The sequence below is a fragment of the Lutra lutra genome, chromosome 1 (assembly GCF_902655055.1).
Source record: "Lutra lutra chromosome 1, mLutLut1.2, whole genome shotgun sequence".
Lineage (NCBI taxonomy): Eukaryota > Metazoa > Chordata > Mammalia > Carnivora > Mustelidae > Lutra > Lutra lutra.
Window position 1 is genome coordinate 160,674,254 of NC_062278.1, and position 18,159 is coordinate 160,692,412.

The 18,159-nt window shown below is 48.6% G+C and overlaps 1 protein-coding gene across 16 annotated transcripts in view; it reads left to right on the plus strand.

Moving 5' to 3' along the window:
* SNRK (SNF related kinase) overlaps positions 1-9,162 on the plus strand; it is a 57,803-nt gene extending 48,641 nt beyond the window's left edge. For all 16 annotated transcript variants that reach the window (XM_047742095.1, XM_047742135.1, XM_047742036.1 and 13 more), the window contains 2 exons: positions 1,418-1,552; positions 5,271-9,162. In XM_047742095.1, the coding sequence (XP_047598051.1) occupies positions 1,418-1,552; positions 5,271-6,462 (1,327 nt within the window). In that variant the 3' untranslated portion in view covers positions 6,463-9,162. The remainder of the gene's footprint in view (positions 1-1,417; positions 1,553-5,270) is intronic.
* The last annotated feature ends 8,997 nt before the right edge of the window (positions 9,163-18,159 follow it).

Consider the following 18,159-nt stretch of genomic DNA (forward strand, 5'->3'; position numbering starts at 1 on the left):
GGCAAAAAAAAAAAACAAACAAAAAATTCAGATTCAAAATTTTGGTTTAAGTACAAATTTCAGCAGATTTCCAGCTGCATTATGAGTTGTCATACTTAATGACCTAAATGAACAGAGAGAGCAGGACACTTGGCTGTGCCTGCCAAGGACACTTGTTTTAAGAATGTGTAGAAAGTGGTTTTTCATTTTGAGTGCATAGAAGGCTTATTTGTATCTCTCTGAATTGGCTAAATGTTCTTAGCTTAAATGAATACGTGCAGCGGTGTCATTTAGAACTATTTGATTCATGTCAATTCAATGATCTATCTGCAGGGAGGGTCAGTCTCATTGGTTCAGGTGACTCCATTTGCATGTGCACTAGTGGGCAGGTGCACGGTGAAGCAGGGGCTGGGAGGCCGGAGCTCAGGGCCCCCAGCTGGCCTCAGCTCTTGCTCGTGGCTTGCATCTGAGCTCCTCCTCCTGAGCACGATGCTTCAACTCAAAGCCACATGTTTTTGGTCCTGTCAGAAGAAGCCAGTGCCCTTAGCTGGTACTCAGCTTAGGGCACCACTCGAAGTCATTCTGAGCCCTGAGTTTCATCAGGGCTCTTAACTTTTAGAGTTAAGTCTGCCCTGCCTCATTAGCTGTGACGCCCCCCTGTTAATTTTGTGAAAAGGGATCCCTGTATTGCTTCTTTCCTAAGTGTTCATTTTGTATTTTCACTCACGATGACGGTGTCTGGGCCCTTATAGACCCTTTGTAGCGCTCTTGTGCAGTCCTCAGGCCAGGCCAGCTGCGGGAGGATAGGTGGCCATGTGCCCCATGGGCGGAATGTCCTGAGCTGGCCTGCAGGGTGCCTGTTCAGACTAGGGACTTGGAGCACTCTTTTGAAGTGGATGAACGAATATGCTGATTTTATTCAAAGAAGAGGCTAATGATATGGTCTCAGTTACATTAGTAATTCATTAAATGTAAAGGGTATAAAAATAAAAACTTACCCTTATTTTTCTGATTGATGCTACTATTTCAGTGCACATTCATACAGCTCATTTTGTACTTCTGATGGAATCAAGTAAGCCAACTTAATGAAAATGAACACTTTGACACAGATTAAAGTTTTGTATAATGCATACATTCTTGGAAAGCTTCATCACCTTTTTTATGCATTGAAAACTGACATCCAGCTCAGCTGCTCTCGCATTTTGGATTTTTCTTACTGAACATTTTTATGTAGTTGTTTTTTAGAATTTCAAGAGTGATCTAAATAACTACTAGGTTTTTCTTCTTGTTTGTGGTTTTTTTTTTTTTTTAATAATTTTAAAGATTCCAGATCATTGGATTTTATTTGCTTGTACTTTAGTGGGGGGAAATGAGTTCTACTTATAAAAAAGCAAACCTGCTGATGTGGCTTACATTTATTCTCCCTTATTTTCCTTAGGGCCCTGGAAACCAACAGGTATAATCATATCACAGCCACTTACTTCTTACTTGCTGAAAGGATCCTGAGGGAGAAGCAAGAGAAAGAAATACAAACCAGATCTGCAAGTCCTAGCAATATCAAGGCCCAGTTTAGGTGAGAAAAAAACCTTCACTGATTTTAGTAAGTTAACATTTTGAAATAGAGAACCCCTTTAAAAAATATGCTTCCTAATAACTCTTTGGGGCCTGAGAGTATAAACAGTGGTGACGGCCTCATTGGAGAGGCCACGCATGGGCTCTTCCTGTGTGGGGAGTCTTGTTCCTTTGTCACCAAGGACACCTTCCTTCCTGGGCTCAGGGGAGTGGGGCTGTGGCTGCTGGCCTGGCCAGGAAAACATATTTGGAAAAGCAGCCTCAAGCAGAGTGTCAACTATTTTCATTAAACTCTTCCAGATCTTATATGTATTAATGTGTTATTTTCTTCAAGTTTTCATTCCAGAAACAGGACCAAATTTTCCCTATGTTACTTGAAATAATTTTTAAGAACATTTAGGGCATTTCTGTGCCATGATATTATCTCGGGATTTCAGTGACTTGACAGATCAGCTAGTTGATTTTTTGGCTTCTTGACCTTGAGAGATCACTTCACCTCTTTTTGACTCAGCTTCCTGGTCTGTGAAATGGGAGTATAATACATCCACCTCCTTAGCTGGACTCTAGGTGTTCGCTGTCACTGTTATGACCGTTTCACCACCACTGGTGTCTTCGGCCAAGTCATAAATATGCTCTATCCCATTTTTTCCTCCTTCTCCCTTCCTCCCGCTCCCTCTTTCCCACCTTGCTTTTTCTTCTGCCATATTAGCTTTCCATTTAAAATCAAAGGATGAAAGGATTACATTTTTACATCACCACTATGAAAGTTCTGTAGAATTTATCTCCCTCTTCAGATAAAGTAATCCATGGAAGTGTAGTGATTCAAAAACAAAAGGATGTTCCCAATTCTGAACATTCTCTATGTGTACATCCATATACAAATATCTGTGTGTGAATATATAATAATAATTATTTAAAATAGGCAGAAAGCCATTGGATTTAAATTACTTGCAGTCAGCTTACCATGTATAGGTTGTTACTTGGGATGTAGGAACAGAGAAGAGAAAAAAAAAGAACATTGCTGGGTGGCCAAAGAATAAAGATTTAGAAGTCTAGAACTGGAAAGTTGACTTAGTAACTTCGTTTAGATCGTAGATGGAGGCTTCTGTAATGAAACCTAGGCAGGCTGTCTGCTGTCTGTGTGGAAGAGGACTGCATCCCAAGGAGCCAGGGATTCAGGCTTGAGACCAACCAGGATGGTGACTTCAAGTGGTAAGGTCATCCTAGTCTTGACCTGAGCCCCCCGATGGGGAAGAGCACAGTCACCACACATCAGGCCACCAAGTCTGGAGTCAGTCCAGCCTTAGAGAACGGAATATTTGGATTTGAGCCGTTTTTGGTAGAATAGATCAGAACTCAATCTAAAGTTGATCACATATGTAAATGATTTAAGTTGGTTGTCCTTATTATAAAAGCTACAAAGTCCATGGAGGTTATAAAGAAATATCAGAGCCTTCCCTCAAGTTTTCCTTTTATCCTCCTGGGGATACCAGAGTGGAGTGGGCCTCGCCTCCTCCCCAGCCCAGGGCAGGTGGCGCATCTGCTTCCTTGCCTTCTTTTTACTGTCACTGTGACTTTATTGTCAAAACCCTGGACCTGAATTAGTTCTGTCAGTGGACATGCCTTTAGGTCAGAGTGACCTGGGGCTCAGGACCCTGGACTGAATCAGGAGACAGATGTGGAAGCAATTGCAGCTCTTCGGGGTGGGGTAGGCAGGGTGAGCCAGGGAGCCACAGCTGCAGAGAGAGCGCCTCCTTTGGGTCCTGCCAGGGTGGACCCGAAGCATGGCATGGCCTGCGTGTTAGCAGAGGACCCCAGCACTGGAGGGCTTGGTGCCAGCATCCTCTCTGGCCCCAGGGAGTGAGGAGAATCCCTGAGGCTAGACCAGAGGCCAGGCTGGGCAGTAGCCATTCAGAAGCTTCCAAGGTTGCCCCTGGGGATGGGGTGGAGGGGCAGGGTGGTAGCCTTGGGACCCAGCCTGCATGATCTTGGGGGAGGAACATGGTGCCAACTTGTGGAGAGCTGAGGGGATGAAGTGATAAAGTGCATTCACCCCTCTCTGGCTCTCCCCGCAGTGCTGGCTCGGAGAAGCGCTCAGGCCCTGTGAATTATTCTGTCCCCGTGACTCCTCTGTAATTCTTGTTTAGCCATCTCTCCTCTCTTTTGTCAAGCTAAGCCATAATTTGCTTCCAGTGTTGTGGCAGTGAAGATCACATACTTCATTCGGCACAACATGGAGCTCAGATGTGTGCTTGGTTAGTGTGAGCAGTTGAATGACTCAACTTACTCCTGTAAATCAGAGCCTTTGGTTCAGAAGTGGCCCGTGGAGGAGCCAGCCTAGTGGCCGTACCCACCCATCCTGTTTTCGCTTTCTTTTCAGGTGGGGTAGGAGGTGGGGAGAGAAGAGACTCCACCTTGTGTGGGCCCCCTCAGCCTGGACGGCGCTGGCTGCCACTCTGGCGGGTCAGACACAGTTGGCACCTGGGCCGCCACCAGTGCAGGGCCCCGAGGTTGTTTGCGGGCGTGAGGGGCGGGGCTGCTCTTCCACGAACTGGGAGTGCCGTTCTCCAGAGCCACAGGCATCACCAAGGCTTCGTGCATTTGTGATGATGGGGGCAGATGACTTGTCTAGAGACACTTAATGACCTCAGAGACATTATCCAACACTCAGCTTTTAAGAACTTTGTCCACTGCATGGACAAAGAGGAGGAGGCTCTGTGTTGGGGGAAAGATGTCTGTTATAAATTCCTGTGAGTTTTTCAGAGCTATAGATTTAATTGTGTTTTACTTGTAGGGTAACATAATTGGTGTGAAATGAAAGTGTTGTAGTGTGGAAGTGGCTGTTTTAAAGATCTCTGGCATCTACTATTCCCCTGGACAGAGAGGACAGTAAAGTATTCCAAAACAGGCTAGAGACCTCATTTTCAAAAATATTTTTCTTTGGCTGCCAAGCAATGTTCTTATTACTTGAGTGACACTAGACTGGGGAGTAAAATCAAAGTTTAAATAATTGTGGATTTGTTACTTACTACACTTGGGTGGACATTTAAAAATACATGGATTCATATTTAGCATCATGTTTTTTTAATTGATGAAGAAGAGTTGTATGTGTGCCCATGCACATTGACTTTTCTTTGCCGTATTCCTATGTTTAATCCACTGAACTATTTCTATTTATTTTTATAAACAAAACTTTTACACCATCCCGTCATATCTGGAAGACTGGGAATTTCAGGTGAATTATATATATATATATATATTTAGGTGAATTTTATTAGCAAACCATATGCCTTCAAAGGTTGTGACCTAAGACCCAGAGGAACAAAAATGTGTGGTGTTTTGGTTTTGCTTTGGTGATCTCCCTTGTGCTTTTTAAAATTGTTTTTCTTGTGTAAGACTTATATGGAAGATGGAGTATAGCTCTTGGCCCTCTTGTCCTGGCAGCTCTGATGAAGTTCTTATCTGCCTGGTTAGCCACAGACTGAGCCATGTTTCAGAAGCACATGTGCCCTGCTGGTGTCCTTGCTGGTGTCCTTGCTGATCTTTATAGGATGTTGAATGGGTTTGCGAAGCTACTATTTCTTTTCTTTTTTTCTTTTCTCTTTTATATATTTCTTTTCTTAGTCTGTGGATTTTGCCCCAGTCAGTGTTATGTGATGTAGTTTGAGTAAAGTCTGCATATTATTACATGGCTTTCTTCTTCCAATCTGTTTACACAGACAGTCATGGCCCACCAAAATTGATGTACCCCAGGACCTTGAGGATGATCTCACGGCCACTCCTCTGTCCCATGCGACTGTCCCTCAGTCTCCTGCTCGGGCTGCCGACAATGTCCTCAATGGCCACAGGAGCAAAGGCCTGTGTGACTCATCTAAAAAGGACGACCTCCCTGAGTTGGCTGGACCGGCACTCTCCACGGTGTCCTCGGCGAGCTTGAAAACCACGGCCAGCGGGCGCAAGTGCCTGTTCCGCGTGGAGGAGGACGAAGAGGAAGATGAGGAGGACAAGAAGCCTATGTCCCTCTCGACACAAGTGGTTCTGCGCCGGAAGCCCTCAGTGACCAACCGGTTGACGTCAAGGAAGAGCGCTCCCGTCCTCAACCAGATCTTTGAGGAAGGGGAGTCAGATGATGAGTTCGACATGGATGAGAACCTGCCCCCCAAGCTGAGCCGACTCAAGATGAACATCGCCTCCCCAGGCACGGTGCACAAGCGCTACCACCGCAGGAAAAGCCAGGGCCGTGGCTCCAGCTGTAGCAGCTCAGAGACCAGCGACGATGACTCCGAGAGCCGGCGGCGGCTGGACAAAGACAGCGGCTTCACCTACTCCTGGCACCGGCGGGATAGCAGCGAGGGGCCCCCTGGCAGCGAGGGCGATGGCGGGGGCCAGGGCAAGCCGAGCGCCGGCAGCAGCGGTGCGGACAAGGCCAGCCCGAGCGAGAACAACGCAGGCGGGGGCAGCCCTGCAGGTGGCTCGGGCGGCAAGCCCACCAGCACATCGGGCAGCACGCGCCGCTGCGCCGGCCCCGGGCCCGGCGAGCTGGTGCAGAGCCTCAAACTCATGAGCCTCTGCCTCGGCTCCCAGCTGCACGGCGGCGCCAAGTACATTCTCGACCCGCAGGGCGGCTTGTCCTTCTCCAGCGTCAAGGTCCAGGAGAAGTCCACGTGGAAGATGTGCATCAGCTCCACGGGGAACGCGGGCCAGGCCTCAGGCGTGGGCAGCATAAAGTTCTTCTCTGACCACGTGGCAGACAGCAGCACTGAGTTAGAACGGATAAAGAGCAAGAACCTGAAAAATAATGTGCTACAGCTACCTCTGTGTGAAAAGACCATCTCTGTGAACATCCAGCGGAACCCTAAGGACGGGCTGCTGTGCGCCTCCAGCCAGGCCAGCTGCTGCCATGTCATCTGACTGCAGCCTGCTCTGGCCACTGGGCACTCTTCCTGCTCGAAGTGGTGAAGACTGGCTCGCTTCACTCTTCTCTTTTTGGTTTTACTCTTTAAAGTGGGCGTTAGGAGCAGTTATTTATTACCTTTTCATTTCTTCGCCTGACGATGTGACAATGCATGGTCTTTGTGCATGCTGCTAGACACTTCTTTTCCAGCCGAGAAGTCTGTTGTGTAATTTTTACATTTATAATTTTAATGTGGAGGATCAGGATTAAATTAAAATGTATATTTGGAACCTAATATAAATGGAGCACTTAGAAATTTGGTGTTCTGCACTTAATCTAGAGAAAAAAATGCTTTTGTTTCCTTGTGAAAAATCTAAATTCCTGTCCTGACCTTCTGTGCTAACGGGGACTCCGTGCTCGGAGGCACACTCTGTGGTGTCTGAGACAGAACCAAAGCAATAACGTGGTGATGCCGACAGGCCTGGAGCCTGTGAGCGCATGCGCGCCCCACCTTCCGAGGCCTGTGCGGAGCAGAGTACAGTGGGGGTCTGCACTGAGAACCTTAAAACCATGATTTCAACACACCCACACCTGTTTGTCTTAAGCTATAGTGCGAAAACAAGTTTGGGCTCTTAAAATGTAACTGAAAAAGATTTTCTTGTTTTGTACGAGGTGATATGAAGTACTTCGATTTATAAGGCGGCTTCCCCGTAGTGATAAATTACAAGCAGACAATCCTATTTTGTAATGTGATGAAGTGAACTGATGGTGTCTTAACTCTACTTATAGAGTGTATAGTCTGTCTAACAGAACAAACAGATGCTCGGTGTAAATTCCTTCCTAGAGGGCTCACCCTAGGCTTTCCTTTAAAACCATGTAGATAGAAGAAACTGTAGGGCCTAATACGGGAGCAAAGGTGCACACAGAGGTTGGCAAAGTCTAAACCCTATAAATTAAAAAAAAAAAAAAAAAAAAAAACTACTGGGATTTGATTTTTAGGAGTTTGGTAATTAGGCTGTCTCTCTTGTTTTTTCCATTCTACTATGTCCTTTAGCTTAGTAAGCTATGAAAACTGGCTGGTCAAAAACACATATAAAAGACCAAAATTCACACATACAGCAAACAAAAATGCACAAAGCCTGCTTTGTTTTTTGTTGTTGTTGTCGTTTTGGTTTTCGCTTTTTTTTTTTTTTTTCTGGGAGTGTTTTTCACTTTGCCTTCCTGCCAAAACAATAATCAAAGAACTCTTGCTTTAAACTGTTCCTGTACAAAGACTACTTTGACCAGATAATCATCTTTCATGGCATTTTATCTTGTAAGACGCAGTATATTGCAGATTGCTAATTTTGGAAGGGGCCAGATGCTTCTTTTTCAGGCTGTGCCCTGGGGGTCTTCAAAGCAACCCTTATCCACATTGGTGATAGGATGTGGCTGGGCGGAGTTGGGGGAGGGGGACCTTCCCACACTCAGCAGCTTTCCTTCGTGGCTCTGAAGTGACAGTCACTTTGTCTGTAGAGTGGGCAGAGCACCAAAGGACTGCATTTCATTGGTCACGGTTTCTCCAAGTACACACTGACTCTGCTACTTAGGATTCATAGATTTTACTCTGAACTCTGAATTTCACAATATACTTACTAAACTAAGATGATACCTAAAATACTTATTTTGCTTTCTAGACCTAGGCTAGATATGTTTTAAGCTACAGCTCTAGTTCATTGTGATATTTATAATTGAAAGCTACCAGAAAAGATGTGTGGGTGAAGCCATAGAACATATTTGCTTGAAATTCTTGAGCAGGGATCTTATAAAGGGCCAGAAATAAGATGTGTGGTTCACATAGATAGTGAGCGTAACATCTGTATTAAACGTAGGAGAGAAGTTTATAAAGGGCATTGGCAATAAACTCTTTGTTGCAGCTGTTTTCCAAGTAATGTAAATACTTCTTCCTGTGATTATGTATAGCCTTGGAATGGCACCTTTTAACTAACCCGTATGTGTTTGGTTTTCAATGGTTTTTTATATTCAGATGTATATATGGTGCTCACTTTAGGATCAGCAGTGTTGACCGTTTATGCTGCATAGCTGTATTATAGCCTTATTAGTTGTGTGTGGTTGGTTGACCCTCTGGGTATACAGATGTTAGTCTGAGTGGCGTCTTACTCATTTGTTCATAAGTGAATGATTGTGCATGTGTTGTATGTCATAGTATGTCGTCACATAAAAGGGAGGGAGCAAATAACCATTACATTAAGATAATATTGGACCAAACTATTTACTAGCTCTAAACAGTTTCTTGTACCCCTTAACCTGTCTTCAGAAATTGCATAGAGTTATAGTAGTGTGTAAATTAAATATTGTGGAAAAACAATTAGTCTTGTATTTTTCTGTATGTGTGTGTACATATATTATATATATACACATATATATATATACATATATATATATAAAATTATGTACTTCTGGCAATTCTGTCTGTATTTAAAGATGTGACAATCTTGACACCGATTTTAAGAATAGCTGTGAGACTGAATCAAAGTAAAGATATCCCTACCAAGTAAGAATTGATGTGTGTTAAGAGGGTACAGAATTATCAGCTGATTTGGTCAGTCGCTTCCACTGCTGGTTGATTTTCCTCATTGTGTAAACATTGACAGGTATGTGACAAATGGGAAAAAAAAAATCCAAATAATAAAGTGGCATATTGGTGTTCAGCAATATAAACCGCGTCCCATGTTTCTGTTTCTTCTGAATGTAGCCTTGTACAGACCCAGCCTGGGTGACTCACAACTTTGCATGTGCCATGCACCTGCGCTGCCAGGTGTGACTGGAAAGATATCATTGTGACTGTCCCTGCCTTGAACTCGACCACAAGTCTCAGGTGGCCCCAAGCCCCATTAATTGTACTTTATTTCCCCAACTCATTGCTTCCCTCACTTGGCTTGTCACCATGCTCCCAGATAATGGAATAAACTGAAGCCATTAGAACTGCCACAGTCTCCCTCTTCACCCTCCCACCTTCATCTGAGTCCTCATGCCCTGCCCTTGCTCCTCGTTGTGTGATCCCAAATCAGTTCCCTTACTCACATCTTGAGGCTTTATGGGGATGAGTGAGGCAGCCACAAGGACTACTCGTTCTCTTCTTTCTTGCACCATCAATCTTCACTTCACTGCTAGTTCATTCCTAACAGCAAGTAAAACAAATGTGAATTTATTCCCCTACCTTAAAGAGATGTCTTTATTGTTCTCGCTCATCTTTGCTCTTTGAACCCTTCCAATCAGGCTCTTGCTGCTGTCACCCCACTATAACTGCTTTGCTCAAGGTCAGCAGTGACCTCCATGTGGTAAAAACCAGTAGTCAGTTTTTAAAACCAGCTTTGAGATGTAATCCACATAGCACACAATTCACCAGTTGTACTGTTCAATGCTTTTCACTGTATTCTCAGTTGTGTAACCATTACTGTAAAGCCAAAAAGAAATCTGTACCTGTTTGCACTTCCTCCCTTTCAGCTCCCCATCGCAACCTTAGCCCCTGGTGACCACTAACCCCAGTAGTCAGCTTCTCACCCATGGTAGCGTTTGATGAGTTGGTCACCCTTCTTCATAAACGTCCTATTGTTCTGGACCGCACTTCCACCTCGCTGTTCTTCATCCCACTGGCTCTTCTCCCAACCTCTGAACTTGGAGTAACCCAGGGTTCATATCTGGATCATTCTCTGCACTTTCTGTTGGTCATCCCATTCAGTCTAAAGTTTACATGCAGATAGAACCGAAAAATATATGTAGCCTACTTTCTAGGAACATCTGATTCCAAAAACCTATTTGACTTATCGATATGGATGTGTCTAATAAGCACCTAAGTTTTTACATGCTCAAAACTTAAACCTTCCCTTCAAATCCTTACCTTCTTAAAGCTTCCCTTCTCATCAGTAGTGGCTCTAAACCTTTTGCACAAGTCAAGAACCTGGGTATCCTTCCCTCTATGGTTCCAATATCCAAGCCATCAGCAAATCTTATGCACCATTCAAAAAAGGACCTGTTCTTACTGCGTTCCCTGCTAACACTCTAGTCCATGATGCCATCATCACAATTGGACGACTAAATGCCTCCTGGATGGTCTTGCTGCTTTTGCCCTTGCCTTTTTCTTATCTGTTCTCTGTACAGCAGGTTCAGTGATCCTTTTAAAAGCTAGAGCATGTCATGTTTCAATGAAAAGTGTTTTCCAAATATTTGAGGATTTTCCACATAAGTTTCTGTTACTTATTTCTAGTGCAGGTCTGATTTGTCCAGAAATCATGCTTTGTATAATTGAAATCTTTAAAACTTACCAAAGCTCTTCTTATGGCTCAGCTAATGGCCTTTTTGGTGAATGTTTTTGTGAGTGCTGCAAAAGTGCAGTTGTTGGCAAAGTGTTCTACACGTCAGTCCCAGTTGCTTATTAATGTCAGTCAAGTCTTCTGTATCCTCACTGATTTTCTGTCTCGTATCAGTTAGTGAGAGAGGAGTATTGAAATCTAGAATTGTGGGTTGGCCTATTTCTCCTTTTAGTTCTATCGGCTTTACTTCATGAAATTTGAAGGTTTGTTGTTAGACACATACACATTTAAGATTGTTAAGTCCTCCTGATGGACTGACCTTTTTCATCATATTCAAATGCTCCTCTTTATCACTGGTAAATGATTCTTTGTCATAAACTCTACTTTGTGTGATATAGCCACTCTAGCTTTCTTTGATTGATGGGAGTATTTCTTTTTCCATCCTAACTTTTAACCTATCTGTGTCTTTATATTTAAGGTAGAGTTGTTTTGTTTTTGGGTGTTTTGTTTCCTTTTTATGGACAGCATATAGTGGGTCTTGCTTTATTTTTCCTAACCTGCAAATCTTTGCCTTTTATTTGCAGTATTTTAGGTCAAATACATTTAGTGTAATTATCAACATGGCTGAATTTAAATCTACGATCTTTCTGGTTTTCTATTTGTCTCATGTTTCTTGTTTTCCCCTCTTTACTATGTTCTTTTTGTTTAACTGAGCACTTTTTATTGGCTTACTGGTTGTTCATCTTTAATTTTTTAGTGGTTGCTATAGGGATGGTTTTATATATATATTTATAGCACATTGTATTTATTTATGTAATATACATAATATATAGATATGTAATATATATATAAAACTGCAATCTACCTCATGTAGAATGTAAGAACCTTACAACTGTATTTCCACTTTCCTCTTTGTGCTATTGGAGTACATTTTATTTTTATATACGCATAAATATTTTTGTTTTAAATTGTTTTCTTTCTAAGAGATAAAACAGAAGGGGGAAAAGTCTCTTTTACCCACATCTTACCATCTCCAGCATTCTTCACTTCTCTGTGTAGATCCACATTTTGGTATTTTCCTTCTGTCTTTAGAATTTTAGATTTTCATACAGTGCAGGTCTGCTGGCAATATATTCTATCTGCTTTTATTTGTCTAAAAAAGTATTTTTACTTAATTCATGAAGGAAATTTGCATTGGGTATAGACTCCTAGGTTGATTTTTATTGCAATGCCGGACAACACATTTTACATTGTTGAGTGCTAGACTTTTCCATTCATGTAAAAAGTGTTGGTTTTCATTTTGGCATATAGTTACTTGGAAGCAGGGAGGTCCTTTGGAGTTCTGCTTCTCGAGTGTTTTAGGACAGATCCAGAGCTGTCGCTAGGGCTAATTTGACCCACACTGATACAATACGTCCTAAGCACTCCAATGAAATGACATGTCACTCCACTGGAGGACACATCAGACTTCAGGATGCACCTTGCCTTTCTGTCCCCCACATCTGCCCACGAGGCTCTGGGAAGGGATAGATGAGAAAGGGAAATGGGACTTGAGGCCTCCTTGAGCTAAGGGGACCCAAGCACCTTATTGACTGACAGCACATCATGTTTCTGAGGACCCCTGACTCCAGAACTGAGCACCTACTGGACTCCCCACTCCAAGCAGGGTGTGACACGGATTGAGAAGTTAGGAGGAGAAAAAAACTGAATCTTGGTCCTTGTGTGTTCATAATGCCCTTGAATCACACATGAGGATCCAAATTCATCCTAGGTAAAGATCAGCGATGACATGTGACAGGGCACTGCTGGGAGAGTCTAGAGAGTTCCAAGGAGGGTGAGTCCGGGGAGGGAGTCAGTGTCAACCGCCGGGGATGGAGAGCTGAAGATCTGGGCAGATGCAAATCACTGGGCCCTGTAGGTGCCAGGAGCCAGTGGTGGACTTTGCTAAGGAGAGTCCACTTTGCTTCTTGGCTCCTTCATCCTTTCACCAGGATGCTAATCTTTCCAGACTGGAGGACTGAAAGAACTGGGAGTTGGAGGGCACAGCTGGAAGGAGTGGACTGAGCAGAAGGCATGCATGAATGGCAAGCGAGACTGATTTAGTGCCCGTTGTGTGCGGCCCCAGGCTTGAAGGGTCCCCTCGATTTAATGCTCTGCTCCTGGTTTGTCATCTTGAAATTCTTAAAAACTTTCAAGCAAGGGTACCGCATTTTCATTTTGCACTAGGGCCCCTTGGGTTCTGCCCCTGGCAGAGAGATTCCTTGCAGATCTGTATCAACCTGGAGAAGGGGGGACTATGGCAAGAGCACAGACTGTGAGGAAGCAGGAAAGGCCAGAGACAGGAACCCAGGCCACCTCCAGTGTGGGGGTAAGAGAGAGCATCGAGGAAGCAGGGAGCAGAGACCACTGACTGTGAGATCAGCAGGTGAGCCTGAGAACTTCTTGCTGAGGCCGAGTGGTCTGTGGATCAGCTCTGAGCACCAGAGGCTCCCCTGAGCTTGTGGAGAATGAGATGGAAGCAGGTTCTTGGAGGACTCTCTGAGAAGAGTCTGGAGCGAGGCAGAAGTGGTAAAGTGAGCATGCGGGTGTTGCTTTGATCCATCCCCACTGAAGGACGGGCAGGCATTGCCCCTTCCTCACCATGCGGGCCCTGAGGCTCAGAGAGATAAGGGCCTGCCCAGGGATCTGGTCCCAGAACTTGCCCACCCGGATGGCGAGAGGTGAGATCCCCTCGACATTACCTATGACCTTCTAATACCAGCCAGCCAGGCAAAGCAGAATTAAGCCTTGACCTGTACGGTTCCACTTTCAACCACACTGGTGCTCGTACCAGACCTATGTATATGCATCTTGTTACCTTTCTAATGCCTGAAATTTCCAGATTCGGAGATACAGCTGGATTGTGGACCTGTAGGTGGGACCAGATTGGGCAGCTTATCACACACCCTGTGAGGCGAGATCATTTAGAGTCAAGGCTGAAAGCTGGTCTCAAGACATTTCCTCAGGAATTTCAGCCGGCTGCTGCTTCCCTGGGCTGGATGGCTAATCCCTGGGGCCTGCCACCTGGGGGGAAGTGTCTCTCGGTTCCCAAGATGCCTGGGGTCTGTTAGGAAACCGGACCTTTGGTGTGTTCGTGTAGAAAGCACAGTGATGACCTGGCCTGATGGACACGCAGGTTAGGGGGAAGCCTGCCTCATCGGTGGGTTGGTTCTAGTGGTTGATGCAAACCCCAACCTGCGTCCTCCCTTCATGAGTGGCCCAGAGGTGCGGTGCTGCAGAATGGCTTCCAGCGGCTCTGCAGGGCCCAGGGCCGGCGGGGGTCGGGGGTGGGGGTGGGCAATGAGGAACCACAACCCACCCCACCGCCCCACCTGCGGTCGTTCCTGCCACGCTCTGGGTCTCCCCGGCTGTACCGGGCTGCCTGCACCCGCGATGGACAAAGCCTGGGGGGCCCGTTTTCAGCCTTGCCTCAGCCTCTGCCAGAGGGGAGACATAATTGGTTTCCCTTTTTCGAGCCAGACAGCTGTGTAAAGGGAGGCATGTCCCTGTGTCTACACTGGAGCTGCCTTCTGGTTAATTATTCAGCACTCTGCCATGATTTCCCTGGTGCTGAACAGCCCTTTAAAGTGAGGATTCGGCCTCAAGGCTGGTTGTGCCTGCCTGGGCCTGTCGGAGTCTGGGGACAGCCGTGGGGTTCTGCTCCCCCGAGGGGCAGCAGACCTAGACTAAACCTGGCTCTGCCCCCTGCGTCCTCCTTCCTGGGCCTTGGAATGCTTGGGGTTAGGGAGAGAGGACAGCGAGGGGGGAATGGGCCATGTGCTCTGGCCACTTTGTGCCCTGTGTCCCCCTTCCCCAGTCTAGAGAGGAGGCCAGGATGCCTGCGGGCCCTGTGTCATCGGCGTGATCCATGCCACACACAGGGCATGAGGCCACCATCCCTCTTGGACTTGTTTACTCATCACTTGAAGCCCATATACCAGTCAGCAAGGAAATCAGCACCCCCTTCTTCCCCTGACCGGCCCAAATGTCCCAGGGGCCTGTAGCAGGCCAGGCACATGGGGGTCCCCACAGCTGGCACCCCGGGAGTTGGGAGGCCTCTGGACCACCTCCTATTCAGCCCCAGGGGCCACCTCCTATTCAGTTCCCCACCTGGCACCATGCAGACAAGGAACAGGGGAAGGAAGCTGGCTACTTCTGGGGAGAAACCGGAAAGGCCTTTGCCTCCGCCGTGGTTCTCAAACCTCAGTGTGAGTGGCGTTGACTGTGGGCATCTTCAGAGATGTGACTCTGGGGCCAACCTGTTCATATCCTCGTCCTCAGGCCCAGGGGGCAGGGCACCTGCTTGAACAACGTCCAGGGGCTGCGTTCGTAGGGTGGGTGGAGGGGACACAAACATCCTCTGAGCAACCTAAGCCAGTCCCACTGCCACAGGGCCCCAGTCCTTGCCTCGCTGCCCATCCGGGGTGGGCCTGGGTGGGGCCCCCTGGCTGGCTTGCCAGTGTCCCACCGCCTTCCCGGGTGCCCACTTCTGCATGGATGAGAAGACCATCAATGGGCCTTCAACGGGACCAGAAAAAGTGTCTTCCTTCCCCTGAAAAGGCTGTGGTCCCTCTTGTGACCTGGACGAATGGGTGATCCCAAGCTGAAGGATACAGCTGCCCTGGCTCAGGGGCCCCTTCTTTCCTCCAGGCTCCGGTGGCCTCCTGGAGGCGCTGGGGGCTCCAGGCTCATGCCCCCCACTCTTCAAGCCCCCCCTTGGGGGAGCGGGGGGTACAGGGAGCCAAGCCTGGCCTGCTTCTTCAGACTTGGCCTTGTTGCCTGCTGTTGGCCAAGGGTTGGGGCCAGGTACCGTCCTCACAGGGTCGTGGGATTCTTGGAGTAACTCAGCTGGAGGATCCCAGGCCTTCTTCCTTCTGTGACTAGTTTCCTGGGGGAGAAAGCGTAGGAGCTGCTGAGGAGAGTGCGGGAGGCGGCAGACAGCTCGGTGCCGGCTGTGGTAGGATCTTGGCAGTTGTGGGCCCACAAGCAGTGTGGAGAGTGGCCGCACTGCTAGGGGAACCCTGTGTGCCTCAGCTTCCTCATCTATAAAAGAGAACAATATAAGGAAACCGAGGCCCGCGTGGGGTGTCAGGGAGGGCAGTGGGCCCCTGGCTTCCAGCTTCATCATAGGGCTGGGTATCCCTGGGTATCCTGGCTTCTGGTTTCCTCCCCTAAGCCACCAATATAAAGAGTTGTCCTCAAGTCTGAGCGTCTGAGCTGCTACTGAGGAGTGGGGCAGTGCGGCCCTCAGGAGGGGCAGGAAGGTCCACACTGTCTGACCCCCTCTCCCCAAGGCAGCCAGGGGCTGGACTCGGCCAGCAGAAGCCCGGGCCTCATCAGAGGGACACTCCAGGGTCTCTGTGGCACCTGTGTGGCATGTGACAGCCCAGCTGTCTGCTGGGGTGTCCACAGATGTCCCACCGGGGGTGTGAGGGGAGTTGGGCTGAGGTGTGAACCAGGCCATGGCCAAACCGTACCAGGATCAAGACCCACCGACAATCTATGGGCTTAGGGACAATCAGCATCCCAGGGCCTCAGCGAGGTGAGTGGGGTGGATGGTGGGGAGCATCGGCCATGGGGAGATACCTCTGGGTGCCTTCCCCAGTGGGGTGTGCAGAGCCTCCTAGCAAGTTGGGGCAGCAGTCCCTGGCCCTTTCCAGCCCAGCAGGGGCCGTGGTCCCCTTGGGGCCGAAGTGTTTTTTTGCTGTCCTCCGGGAAAGCCAGGGCCGACTGGGTCTGGGGTCCCGACACTCAGGTTCCACTTCCTCTGGCTGACCACAGTGTGTGCAACCCCTCTGACCGCCCCTGAGAAACCCAGGGCTGGATTCCTGAGGTTCCTGCTTGTCCGAGCCTGATCCACCCGTGGGGAGCTGCTGCTGGGGCCCGCGTTGGTGCTGCTCCCTCATGGGACAGCCAGGCTGGGGCCAGTGACCCAGAGTCCACGTGTGTCAAGGTAGGCGGGGGCCTCCTCTCATGCCCGCTCTGGGGGCCGGGTGGGCTGCAGACGTGGGAGCAGGGTGCTCGCTCGCTGCCGTCCTCAGGGACACTGGGAGAACTGGGGAACAGAGCAGGGAGGCCCGGGGCAGTGGGCATGAAGTGGGGCAGGGCTGTGGCTTGGCTCTGTAGGCGGGGGTGAGGCCAGAAACAAGAGAACAAATCAGCAGGCAGAAAAGTGGAGGGAGAAGAAGCACAAGGCGCAGGCTGTGGCAAGCAGTGCTGGGTGGGGACAGGGCAGCATGGTCCTCCATGTCCCTCTCCACTCAGGAGGATAAGGGACCCCAGAAAGTGGAGCAGTGAAAGGTCCTGGCATCTCCCATGCCTGCTCTTGAGTACCCTCCGTAAGCTGGAAGGCATGGAGCAGCTCTGGGGCCAGCAGACCTACACGGCACCCCCTACCCCCCACCTCCCTTTGACACAACCTGGCGATCCCACGTCTAGCCTCCGTGTCCCTGTGGCCCCGGTGGAGGTGAGTCCTGTGCACCCTGGCCTACCCCAGGGGCACCGTTTGCCCCCAACAGGGCAGGCTGCGCCCTGGTTAAGCACTGAGCTTCTGCCGGTGGTACCGAGGAAGGGCACAGGGAGGTTCCTGGGAGAGACCGCCTCCAGTGCAGGGACCCCCGGCTCTGCACGGGCACCTCACAGGGTGAGGAGGGCCAGCCCGGAGAGCGACCACCTGCAGCTGGGAGCCCAGGGGCAGGGAGTTAACTCCTGTTCATGGTCAGGACCTGTGGGAGACCAAGAGCTAGTCCAAGAACCCCATCGACACCTGCCCCTTCCGCAGCAAACACAGCACTCGGGCTGGACTGTGAGGAAGCTCCTGGGGACTCGGCTTACTACCACAGCGGTGGCGGCCATTCACCAGGGCTTCAGAACCCGAGCATGTTCCAGAAAGTCTTCATCAAGCCTGTAACCACCACTGGATAGCTGGGCCCTGGAGTGCCTTAGACCAAGCAGCAGTTGGGTAGAGCCGACTCAGAGAGGTCCATGCTGACTCGGCAGTCTGGCAGGACCAACCTGACCACACTGAGGGGCAGACGGGGGCGTCGGGCCTTCCAGTCGACTGCTGAACGGGCCCACTGAGGCCATCTCCACTCTGAGGTGAAGGAGAGAATCAAGGCGCGGGGCCCCTGAGGAAGACAGGTCTAGAAGCTAGAAGGTCCTCAGCCCCTTTCCCCAGCTGTTCTTTCCCTGGTGGAAGGAAGGGCCCATGGGTCTGTGGTGCCCCGTTGTGAGGAACATGGGCCCAGGCACAGAGGGTCCGACTGCTGCACGAGGCTGAGCCCGAGAGCTGGCAGGAAAAGGGAGCCAGGCTCTGCCCTCCTGGGTGGTCCTTGTGGTCAGACGAGGTAAGACACAGCCAGG